This window comes from Arvicola amphibius, chromosome 2 (assembly GCF_903992535.2).
Source record: "Arvicola amphibius chromosome 2, mArvAmp1.2, whole genome shotgun sequence".
Classification (NCBI taxonomy): Eukaryota; Metazoa; Chordata; class Mammalia; order Rodentia; family Cricetidae; genus Arvicola; species Arvicola amphibius.
Genome location: NC_052048.2, coordinates 111,333,263 through 111,346,477, shown reverse-complemented (window position 1 = coordinate 111,346,477; position 13,215 = coordinate 111,333,263). Strand labels below are relative to the sequence as shown.

Genomic DNA, 13,215 nt, shown 5'->3' with positions numbered 1-13,215 from the left:
TCTTTATTAGATGCCCACGTCTCCCAGCACCTCGGCAAGGCACGCCCCTCCCACCCCTCACCACAAACACCCGCGATGCCTTCCTTCACCCATCCCCTTCTATTGTCTTCAAAGAGATAAGTGACTCCCAACAAGCACACCTAAATGCACCTCCCTTTTCTCCTACTCCGATTTCTTAGAGCCTTAAGGGCCAAGAAGCGAGCAAGTGCTGGGTTGAAGGGGAAGGGGGCACCAGGAGATAACCCGCAAGAACTTGGCAACGCAGACCCACCGTGTCCGCCTCGCAAGGATGCTGGTGACCTGTAGATTGCAATAGGCACTGAATGATGCTTGCTGCTGCCATGGAAATGGTGGATGTGGTGCGCTCCCAAACTGGACGCCCCCCAGGCCACTCCTAGGAGGCCGCTGAGGGTGAGCGGGACTATCCAGAGCAGGGCTAGGCGCCCCCCTGTGCCGCCGCCACTGCCGCCCCCGGGCGATCCTAGCTCGACTCCGCACCGGAGCATCCTCTGGTACATGGCGGGGCGCCCGCCAAGGGGCAGCCTCCGCGGGAGGCAAAGTTTGGGGCGCAAGAAGAGGAGAGGAAGCCGGGGATCCGGCGGCTCGCGGCGGGCTACGGGGCCGGCCGCCTCACCGCGCCACGGAACCCATCCTCTCCCTCCTTTGGACAGTCTTCTCGGGGTCCTGGAGTCTGCTGTTCCCTTCACCCAAAACAATCCGAAACATAGCCGAGGCGGATGCAGCTGGCGAGGGACTTGTCCGGAAAGGCAGCCCCGGTGAATAGCAAGCGCAGAGAGGGTGGCTGCTCCCAGGTTTGCAAGGCTCCAGGTTCTCCAGATATACTCCCCAAGAGTTTCGGGCGAGAGTGTGTGCCGGTGGGTGGGGAGCCGGGAAATTGTTTAAAGCTCCTCCCGGAGGGTCCTCACTTCTACATGACAGCCATCCACCGGGAATCCACTAGGTAAATCCATTTAGCATTGTGCGTGGGGAATGGGGAGGCCACTTCGCCGGTCCAGCCTCCTTTCAGGAGAGAAGCAGACCCCATGGACGCGAGGCACCCCTTCTCTCCATTCAGCCCCGGCCCGCTCTCCGGCTCGCGCCAGCCTCCCCCGGGCAGCGCGCAGAGCAGCGGCGCGCATCGCCTGCTCCAGAGGCAATCTCCGAGTCCGCCGCCTCCTGACACTTACGCCGGGCGAAGGGTTCAGAGGGAAGAGGGCACCCTTGTGAAGACAGCGGGGATCGAACTGGGGAAGGCGAGCAGAGGAAAAACAGGAGCAAATGAAGGGGAGGAAGAAGAAAAAATATTTTTAAAAAACAAAAAAGAAAAAAATTAAAAAGAAAAAATAAATAAAAGAACTGAAAAACACACACGCTGGTGAAGCTAAGGGCTCTATGCAAATCTGCAGTCTCCAAACAGCAAATCACCGAGGCTCGGATGCAATGCAGAGGACGAGCCTATGTAACGAGGGAGGCTGGTCTAGCTTCCCGCAAAAATCGCCGGCTTTGCCTCTCCCTGGCATTCTCCACACATCACAGGGCCACGTGGACGGCGATGCGGGAAACACCTAAAAAGCAACGCTCTCCCTCAACCAGGTGATCCCTCCGTCTGAATCACCCCGGCAAGAGGCACCATCCCCTACCCCTCTGCGTAAAAGTAACCAGTGTCTTTAGCGCTCCTAAAAGAGAAGGAATCGGGCTCTTTTTATTGGACCAAACTTATTCTTCCAGGTGTTCAAATCCAAACTGCTAAAAAAGGTTTGACTCCATCCACTCGGCGTCAGTTCCGATGATCTGCTTACTGCATGTATTATTTATAACAAAGAACCCTCCTTCACACTACAATAGCGTGTGCCTTATAGGAACCAGTGGAAGTCAGGGAGACTGAAAGTCCAGGAAGACAACAGGATGAGAAGAGGGAGAGACAAGAGACAGATCAGTAGTGGGTGTTAACTGTCTTTCAGTAGATAAATTGGGATATACAATAACAATAACGCTGAGATATCTAGCCGCCTAGCTGTGATCTCTCCTCTTCTAATGGCTGGTTCTCACCCTATTTCATAAGGAAGATCGCATTAGGTCCAAAAATCCCAAGACCTCGTATTCTTCAGGGGAAAAAGACATTTATATGAAATTGGGCATCTTTCCTGAAAGCTTTGTGTCCCCACATGAAAACCAGAAAAAAAAAAAAGAAAAAAAGAAAAGAAACAAAGATAGAAATCTACCTCTCAGACTAGAAATCTACCAGTCCACGAGACAGGGAGGATCCCCTTCAGATTAATAATAGGGATTATTACTGTAATATCACCAAATGTTTCAACAGACGATAAGGGCAACAGTGTGCCCCTGACATGACAGTCTAACTGTTATTCTGTGGAAAGACAAATGGAAGGAACTCTGAACACACACATCCTCTGTAGGCTCTTCACTTTATGTATAATATGTAGCAACAAATATGAGTCTCTGTGTTTTTATTAAATTATTAGTTTTAATTATTACTCTATTGAGACAGGATATCATATAGTGTTGGCTAGGCTTGAACTCCAGATCCCTCTGCTCTGTCTTCACAAGCACTGTTCTCAGTTCATAAACCTTGGGACGTTATTCTGAGATTTGCTTCGAATCAGTTGCTCACCCAAGTGACCATTTGAATTCGCACATTGTATGCTAGCTCTTGCAAACAGAAAAAGACTAGACCAGGAGAGTCAATACATAAACAATGGCCAGGGGTTCTGAATCAAACAAGTGGCAATCCACCATCACCCCTTTTCCCTCAAAGCTTATTTCATTTTACTGAAAATCTAATTCTTACTTAGTTTATTACTCTATGTAAATATATTGTCTCTCAGCTTTCCATAGGAGCTCAAATACCAACAAAACAAGCCCTGCGTCTCCTACTGTGTGCTGATTCTACTCTGTATCTCTACTGTGTGCTGCTTCTCCCCTTGTCCCCAGGGCAATTTCCTCTTTATTTACTTGTGTTTTCATAAGCAAGCATCATCTTTATATTTATTGTAAAGTACAGTTCCAAGAGAATTAATAAAATCATCCCCAGAGTATCTTTTTAAGACTATAGGCCCAGGGGTGGAGGAGATATATGTGTGAGAAGCATTTGCTGTTAAAGCCTGACAACTTGTGTTTGGATCACCAGAACCCACATATAAGACACAGGAAGCAGTTCAATCATCTGTGGTCTCTTGTGCCCCTATAGATGGGAAGTGGTGACAGGGAAAATTTCAGAGGCAGGAATGTCAGTGACAGAGCGCTCTTGTCTCACTCCAACACTGTCCTCTGACCTTCACACATGAGAATGGCATGTCCACATCCACCACTCCCATGAACAAGCATGCACGCATGCGGAGTGCTGATTACAGGCCCAGATTCTGGATTTGACATATCAGTGTCTTCATGGAAAGAGAATACTGGATTAGGTAACCAAAACCTGTGATGGCTTCTTGGCAAAGCTGTTCATGGGTTATGTCGTCTTGATTTCTTGCACATGACTTCATTCATAAAATAGTTACTTTACAGTCTTTTCTTCTAATCAATCCCAGGAGGTGGAAAAGATACAATGTGTCGCTTAATGTTAGAGTGCTTTTAAAAAAGCATCAAATTCTCTGTTCATGTGAGTCAGGATGCATCTCTTCCAGGGCAGGTATAAGCAGTGTGGGCTGATTAATGTACCCAGTACCTCACACTTTTTCTATCCATAGGAAATATAGTGTATTTTCTCCAGTACCCCATAGATGGTGTAATTTGTCCTTTCCTTTCCAACTAGGTCTTTCGAAGGGACAGGAGCTAAGTTTTCCTTTGTACTCCCTCTAGTGCCCAGCATATGTGAAACACAGGGTAATCTCAAATACACCAAGTTCTCATTATTTTCTATAGTTATAGTTCATAATCATAATTATGGATACCATGAACATTGAAGCAGCAAATTGTGAGTCACTCTTTCTAGAGAGAAATATCAGGTTAGATTCTTCAGAATGCTAGTGATATCCTTTTGAATTACTAGTTAACAAATATACTTATATTCTATTTAAAGATATTACTTAATATACATTGTTCACTAACAAAGAACTCTCGACCTGAATGAAGCTTATGTAACACATGCATTTTTATCTGTCAAGGACATTCGAGGCTGTATGCATTTTAGTGTTAGGATTAGGAACTATTTTCAAATGTGAAAATCACTCAAGAAAAGCATAAAGTGTAAGCAAAGCACTTGAGAAGCAAGAGAATCATGTTGTTTGAGCATAGTATGAACTACACAGATGCACTGTCTCCAAAAAATAAATCAGATCAATCAAAACAAAACAAAAACCCATGAGAGGTATAAGAATTTCGACACTAAGCACATTGCCGTCAGAACACGTTCCTTTGGTGCAGAAGCAGGGAGGCAGAGCCTCAACTTGTTCACCTTGTGCTTTGAGCCCCTGTTGGGGACTTAAATTTTTCACTATTCTCTGCATGTACACTAACAATTATCAAAGGGTCAGGTATTAATTTGGGGTGACACACTTGAGTGAAGAGGGCTGAAGAACATTTCTGTGCAGATAAACAAGATTGACTGCCTTTGTTACTCCCTTCATTTCTAGAAAAGGATGGGGTAGGCTTTTAGAGAGTAACTCATATATGTTAGAGCACATATGAAGAAGGGGATCAACGCAGAAGATTCCAATGAGTTTGCCGAAGAGCAGTCAGTGAAGAAAAATCTCTCTCCTGCCGTATATTGCCAAAGGCCTTGGGAGATAAAGACAGGGTTAGGGAAAGGATAGGCTAGAAATCTTAGTTTTACGGGAGTCTCAAGAGCTTAAGAAGGAGTATTTATGGCTGTCTTGACAGAGAAAATTGTAGCTATTGTCTTTCAGGCAGATGTCTAGGGCACCTTTGCAATACTTAGGATGTACTGGGGTGGACACTGTGCTGCTGCTGCATCCGAGTTTGTTATAAATGGCAGTAATTTTATCTGGATGGTGGGCAAAATTCTTATGGACAAACACATGCCTCTTTGGGATGAGCAACTAAAGCTTGTTCTTTTTGTTTTATCTTTGCCCCTTCAGATGACTAGGCCAGCAATTTGAGATTATGCTCTGTAAGGGAAGCTGAGGCATGTCTGAAAACCTGTTTTTAGATTACTCAAAAATATGTTGGAAGAAACATGGGGCTTTGGCTATCAGATCTCTTTATTCCCAGCACATGTAGGGTGATATTAAGTGTACGTTAGTCTTACTTTGTACTCTGCGAGAGTCCGTGACTTTTTCTGGGATTCTCCTCTTTCTTTGTCAGATACAGACTCACTGTAACCATTCACACTGTTCTCGAGTTATCATCCTGCCTCAGCTTCTGCATCAGCTGGGGTGAGACCAATATGCTGACTCTTCATCCACAATTTATGCCCTATTATTAATGCCAGAGATAGTTGCTGGAAGTCTTGGACCATCACCATTTTTGATTATGATGGAGTTTTGTTCACTAGTTTGTATATTCTATCTGTTTAAAATAGATTAGTATGAATAAAGTTCAAGTACTGAGAGTTGGTGTAGTGGGAGTTAGGAACTGATTTTCTTTGTTTTTATTATTAATATAGCAAGTGTGTGGCATATCCACAGTCTCTTACACATCCTACTTATATTGAATAAAAAAATCTGAATCCTAAATACATCTCATCTTTTATCATGCATAAGATGTCAAACTACTACTAGGAACCAACAACTTATCTGTAGTTGACATGATCGGATATTTGATTGCATTAAGTCACTTAGCCATTGTAAAATGTTGTGAAGGAGGTATTCATATTGATCTCTAATATGATAGTCATCAAATTCTGAGAGGTGATAAGCTGAGTAAACATTTTCACTAAAACACTATTTTATGTGTTTGAAGGAAAACATTTTTGGTAAATTATCTTTGAGTTTGCTTATAAAAAACAAAAACAAACAAACAAAATACCTAAGGGCTAGAACCTCTTCCAGCTCCTAGAAGGTGCTACATAATTTCATGCCTACTTATTAATAATACCTGTTTCTATACCAGAAACTAGTTTGAATCTTGCATTCACTATGCCTATTTTGTGATCTCTAGAATAGTTAGCCCTCACTTGCCCCTAACACATGTTGCTCCTGAATACTGCCCAAAGGAACCAACTAGCTATGTGTGTTAAATCATCCCAAGCAACTCAAGCGATGGTTTACAATGAACAGCAACATGAGTAGCCTGAGCTGGACGAAAATGTTAAGAAGTGGATGATGTGACATTTTGAGAATGAGGAGGGAGGTAAAGGACAGGGGAGAAGAGAGTGAGTAGAAAGAAGAATTTGGAGAGAAGAGGGAAAGGATTGTCCATTTCAAATTATTGTTTCATTTCCCAAAGTCACACTGTCTTAAAGAATAGACTGGTTGCCAGGCAGACACTTCTACCTTTTCATGGTTTTCTTAAGCTTAATTGGAAATCCTTATGGTTCAGTATTAAGCTTTTTAAATAGGAAAGTAGACATTAAAAGTAGCCGAAGGGAAGTATATTAAAACCCACAGGCAGCACTAATCTTCCAAAAATTAAAATGAAGGGAGTGTCGGTCTTACACTTTGCACTTCTACTGACATCATTGTAGGAACAATCAGACCCCATAGTTCTATCTATCTGTGCTTCTTAGTACTGAGGGGGAAGGAGAGAGACACTCACAGAAGAATATAGTCAGTCCTTAAGAATTCGAAACAGAAACTCCTGGTCCTGGTACCTCTTTATATGGCAGTAGGTCCTGAAGGGTATTCTGAGAGACGACCAGAATAGAAGAATAAGGACACGGAGAGAAAGAAGGAAAAACACATGTGACAGTTTAAAAGCATCTGTAGAGATCTCCTGTAATCCTTTAATTTTTTTTTGAGGGGGGGGGGGATGTAGGATGGTAAAATTGTATATCAAAATAGTCATGTTGTGTATGATTTTAGAAGCTCATTTTCATCCCCCAAACAGCCACCATCCAGTCATAGACAAGGTCATCTCTATAACTTAGAACCTACTCACTAATATAAATCAGGGGGCGCGGTGTGAATCCTACATGAGCCAACATGGCACGCAATCGACTCAAACTAAATCAAAATCTGGATGTTCCGTTGACTTTATTGAAGTCAAGGATATTTATATTTAGGACTGGAATATTTGTGATCTGTATGTTTCCTTTGTCCTATTTAGTAAGAATGTAATTTATGGTGGCCTAAATAAAAGTCGGTGCCTATGCACCATAATAACTATCTTTAAATATTGCAGGTCTTTGCTTGGATACCAAACCATTCAAGTCACCTTTCAATTATTGTCAGAATTTACTGTTTGTCTAGTTTTTCATAAAACTCATATTCTTGACAAACTGTCCCAGGTGAGTGAGTTCCTTTGTTGGGGAACATAAAGCCCAAGTACCAGAGTGTGAGCTTAAATTTCATCTCTGTCATTAATGTGACATGAGGTGCCATCTACCCCAGTTTCCTCATCTGCAGAATGAATACGGTACTACTTTAACCTGTCTTAAGACAGGCTAAGAACTTCATTTATATCTACACATTTTAGTCAAAACAAATATAAGGAGCTGTGATGTGTTTTTTAAAAATGCTTAGAACTCTCTTTATTCTGTCAAGTTTATTTATTTTCCGAATAATTTATTAGTTTGACTTCTCTAAATATCCCTTGTTCAAATTATAATGCGAAGGGAGAACACAATAAGATCTGTTATTTTCTGTGATTCAGGTCTCAGGTTGCTTTGTTTTGGCCTCCTTAATCTTTGGAGGACCTGGTACTTTACATTACCTAAAAGTTCCTAGGTGATGCTGGAGCTCTGGTATAGGGAAACAAGACTTCGGACTGCTCCTCTGTCTGAATTCTGCCCTTGACATAGGCTTTATCAGTTAATACACAGAGTTCTGTTGTCATTAAGCTACTTAGCAATGATTTCACCTCCATTAAGCTACCTCAAAAGCTACAGAAAAGTCAGTGTACTGTAACCATATGTGATGGTGTTGCTCCCATTTCTCTCCTGTAAAGCATTCTTGAAGACTTCAATATGCCATTATCTTCATTTCACAACATACAAATGTATATTCTCTTTACTCTTGTTCAAAAAATGATCTGTTTCCCTGCTGCTTTTTGCATATGAGTTCATCTTTGGTTACTGTGCTAGTGGCTCCTACTAACTTACTGGCAATATGGTTTTAGGTAGGCTATTTATTTAAACACAATTTCCCATCGGAAAAAGTTGCAAATAATGGCAGGGTCACTGTGTAGATTAAGGAATTTGATACCTTTGAAATAGGATATTGCCTGACACATAAATGTACATACCTATGCTGTTATTGCAAGTGATTATCATGGGTTATTTTTCCTCCATTATAGTAAGAAATTCAATCAGATAATACTTGTTTTCAAATAAAACATAAAACTGCTACTATTTCAATTAGTCAACCACTCCAACAAAAGCAAGGAGGACATCTCTCCCAGGGACTGGCCTATCAAGCTTCCTATCTGCCCCATGTCAGCTGCAGGGAAAACCAATGCTGTGCACTGACAGGCTGGCACCTGTCTGCTCCACTACAGAGCACAGTCTATCGTGTTCATTCATCTGTCCAGAGAAAGCAACATGAGCTTGTTCAGAATGGAAGCCGGTGTAAGGAGGACAATTAGAAGCCAAGGTAGGGTAATGGAAAATTAACACACAATTTGATGATTCTCTAGTGAACACAGTTCACTACATTTAAATCAGAAACCAGAGATCATGTCTGTACCATGTGTTTAATTTCCCGAGCATCCAAGCACTTAGATCACCAGTCAGCTTACTCTATCTTTGCAAATCCATATTCTAAAACATACAGCACTATTTGAATGTAATGAAAGGAATTCAATCATGAAATTTCGACTGAATCTTAAATAGCTTAATATGAGATTTATAGTTGAATCCCTATCCAATTCGGTAGCTATTAGATTAGGTATGTATTAGATTACAAATTTGTCACAATGATATTTCGATGTTAGTACTCTAGCTCAGCAGGCATGGTCAATCCACTACAAAGATCTCCTTTCCTGTAGGCAAAGTTAAATCTTCATAGCATGGAATATAAGCCACTATGTTGGCCTCTGTGCAGCCTCTCTGGTCTTAGTGCTCAGTTCCTGTTGTTTTCCCTGTAGATACCTTATGTGGGATATCTCTTTGTAAGCTGTGAATGTTTTATCACTATTGATTAATAAAGAAGCTGATTTGGCCACTAGCCAGGCAGAATAGATCCAGGAGGGAGATCCTAACAGAGATACAGAGAGAAAAAGTACGGAATTAGAGAGACAGAAGCACCCACTGGAGAAGCAAGATGTGAGTTAACAAGTCATGTGCCTTGTGGTAAAATATAGAATAATGGAAATGAGTTAATTTAGTGATAAGAACTAGTAAATATAATCCTGAGCTAATAGGCCAAACAGTTTGTAATTAATATTAAGCCTCAGAGTGGTTATTCCAGAACTGGCAAGTAGGAGAGAAACTTCCATTTACAGACACCTTGTGCTCCACTTCTAGAAACTCTTTTCTAAAACATGGTGGGATATTTGATTGTTTGTTTATGTTGCCATTACCCACCCTATTCCCTCAGGGTGAATAAGAAAACACTTTTCCCTTCTTCTTTCCTAATATTCAAATAATTTCTTCAATAAAAATTTTAAACATATTTCTTTTTTGGAAAAATTGGAGATGCTACTGTTATTTACATTCTTGATTACTGGAATGTTAAAAATAACTCCTCAGACCAACCCCACATCAGACAGACAGCTGATTTCCAAAATAAACAAAGAACTCAAGAAATTGATCGTCAAAAGAACAAATAATTTAAAAAAAAAATGGAGTACAGACCTACATAGAGAACTCTCAACAGAGGAATTTAAATGTCTGAAAGACACTTAAGAAAATGTTCAACATCCTTAGCCATCAGAGAAATGCAAATCAAAAAAATTCTGGGATTCCATCTTATACCTGTAAGAATGGCCAAGATCAAAAACACTGATGACAACTTATGCTGCATTGCTGGTGGGAATGCAAACTGGTACAGCCCCTTTGGATATCGGTATGGTGATTTCTCAGAAAATTAGGAAACAACCTTCCTCAAGACCCAACAATACCACTTTTGGGCATATACCCAAAGAATGCTCAATCGTACCACAAGGACATGTGCTCAACTATGTTTATAGCAGCTTTGTTTGTCATAGCCAGAACCTGGAAACAACCTAAATGTCCCTTGACTGAAGAATGGATAAAGAAAATATGGTACATGTACACAATGTAGTATTACATAGCAGAAAAAAAGTAACGATGTCTTGAAATTTTCAGGCAAATGAAAGGATCTAGAAAACATCATATTGAATGATGTAAACCAGACCCAGAAAGACAAATATCATAAAGCAAAGAAAACCAGCCTACAATCCACAATTTCAGAGAACCTAAACAATAATGAGGCCCGTAAGAGAGACATACATGGATCTAGTCTACATGGTAAGTAGAAAAAGACAAGATCTCCTGAGTAAATTGGGAGCATGGTGACCATGGGAGCAGGTTGAAGGGGTGCGGAGAGGAATGGAAGGGAGCAGAGAAAAATGTGTAGCTAAATAAAATCAATAAAAAAGAAAACCTTGAAAAAATAAATAAATAAATAAATAAATAAATAAATAAATAAATAACTTTAAAGAAATAAAAGAAAAAAACTCCTCAAATCGCCAGGACAAATACTGAAATGCTTAAATTCCAGTTCTGCTGAGTGGGTATGTGAAGTTACAGAGTTAGTTCCATCTCTATGTTTAGTGATTTCTAAGGACCCAAACAAATAGAAGAAGGAAACACCTTCCTCATTTCACCTAGAGACTCTTCAGTTAACACCTTCTATTGCTTAGAATCTATAAGAAACTGAGAGCAAATTTTAACTGGAGTGCTAAGTCAGATGATTATAACAAGTAGTGGAATTCATTGTCATGTTTTTCCTACTCATGTCATAGCGGATGTCATTCTTTCTCTAAAGTCATGAAAAACAAAATACACCCAGGCTAAGCTGCCTGCTGGCAAGTGGAATTGTGAGGAAAGGTTTCTGGCTAATTTCTGAATCTTTAGCTATATGGTTTATATTAAAATCATCATCACCATAACCATTCAAATAGTCCATGATCGAAAACCAAACTTCAAATGAAATGTATTTACTGGGGGACAATAAGAGAAAACCTGAAGGAGCTGGGAAATGGCACAGCTCAAACAGTGTGGTCACTTCACGTTTCAAGTCTCCTAGAATATCAATTTCAACATGTCCCAATATATTAATTCCTAAAAGGTGGGACATGCTTTGTTTCTTTTATAACACATATATGACCTCTGAAGCATTTTGAAAAAACCATTAATCTATTTTGTTGTAACTGTCTTCCCTTTCCTTTTGTGAAAGAATTGCTTTCCCTCCCATTTGCTCTGTTCTGCTGCTGCAGTGATTCCCCTGGAGGACCACGTGTTTATCTTGACAGGTGTTAGTGGATTTCAGAGACCTCTGTGGAATTCTTCTCGGTAGCACTGAGATACAGTAGAAAATATAATACTGCAAAAGTAACGAACTTACCTTATTGTGTTCTAAATACAATAAGCCACACAGCGATTGGAATTAATTTGCTAATGTCTTTCTAATGATCCTTTCATTAGACATATGTTGTGGTCTTCAATATCTAATAAAAGTACATATTAAAAACAAAGCAATACCTGATGATGCTCTGGATGCTGTCTCATGATCACCTCATACAATGTTCAATAAAATAGTTTAACCTCAATTATTCGAGACATCTCATCACAGAATTACAATACCCATTTCTAGATATAAATTCTTTAAAATCCTAACTAGATGAAATAAATTTCTTTTTCTGTTTGTCTTCAACAGTTAAAACGGGATTTGCTCTTTTGTTGGGTGTAGGGTGGTATTTTGAGTTTCTCAGACAATATCTCAGAAATCATAAGCTGGTGACCTTGATCTCTGTGTCAGTTAGGGGAAACTCGAACTCCTGACCCTCCTGCCTCCACCTACCCAGTGTTATGATTACTTACAGCCTTCTGCCACAGAACTGGGCTTGTGGTACTCATCTTTATAGGATGGAAAAATAAAGTGTTCTGTACAGTGTAAAAATTGTACTTCTTAATAAAATTTAGAGATAACTAATTGAGAATGTGTTTTAATCCAGTTTGCAGTTTTCTATGCTAAAAATAATGATACTATCTAGCATAACAAACATTAGCTTAAGTAGAGGTTGAACTGAATAGTTTGATGGCCAATGGAAGATCAATTCAAATAAGTGCAATCAACACCCTTTCATAGTAACGATATATTTTGATTTAAAATTTGTCAAAGACAAAATTCTAAACATTACCTAAAAAAACCTGCCTTGCTGGGTGGTGGTGGTGCATGCATTTAATCCCAGCAGTTGGGAGGCAGAGCCACGCGGATCTCTGTGAGTTCGAGGCCAGCCTGGCCTACAAGAGCAAGTTCCAGGCCAGTCTCCAAAACCACAGAGAAACCCTGTCTTGAAAAAACAAATAAAAAAAAAAAAAAGAAAAAGCTGCCTCTTTCAGAAAATCATCAGTTTTGGAGCATGGCCAGACCCTTTCTAGCTAATATTTAGCATAGCACCAGAAAGAGCTACAAATAAGCCACATTCCCACGGTTCAACTCTGCCATTAAGGTCTTAATGTCTCATTTCAGTTTTCCTTGAAAACTCCCTCTTACTTCTTTATAATTGCAGTTTTTCACGAGACCGGAAGATCCTGTCAGTCATGCATTTAACTATTATAATTTAAATTTATGTATTCAACTATGCTTCACCGCCACACTTTACAGGAAAAAAGGAAACACAGAGACAGGGAAGGTAGGTTCTTCTGCAGCAGTAGCAGGCAAGATCAGTATGAAAGCAATGGATCATGAAGAAAAGCAATTTCCTACTTGAGGGATTAGACACTACTCTCTTTTGTCCTGTTAACTCAAAGTTTTAGTTATCTTTTTTACAAGTAATACTGATTTTTTTCAATTTACATAAGCATTCTCTAGGGAAACTTCAAAAGACCCCACAAGCATATTTCTCAATCAATCAATGGAAGAGAAAAAAAAACTAAAATGAATAACTAGCCTTCTTTATGTTGTCTTTTCAGACACCTTTATACAGCATGGGGAAGACTAAACTGCC

The 13,215-nt window shown here is 40.2% G+C and overlaps 1 protein-coding gene across 21 annotated transcripts in view; it reads right to left on the bottom strand.

The window, feature by feature from the left end:
* Positions 1-13,215, bottom strand: part of Nrxn1 (neurexin 1) — a 1,076,729-nt gene that overhangs the window by 422,906 nt on the left and 640,608 nt on the right. For 2 of the 21 annotated variants that reach the window (XM_038319694.2, XM_038319695.2), the window contains exon 1: positions 272-1,152. The exons of the other annotated variants lie outside the window; for them this stretch is intronic. In XM_038319694.2, coding sequence (XP_038175622.1) covers positions 272-518 — 247 coding nt within the window. In that variant the 5' untranslated portion in view covers positions 519-1,152. Of the gene's footprint in view, positions 1-271; positions 1,153-13,215 lie in introns of those variants that run through there. 21 annotated transcript variants of the gene reach the window in all.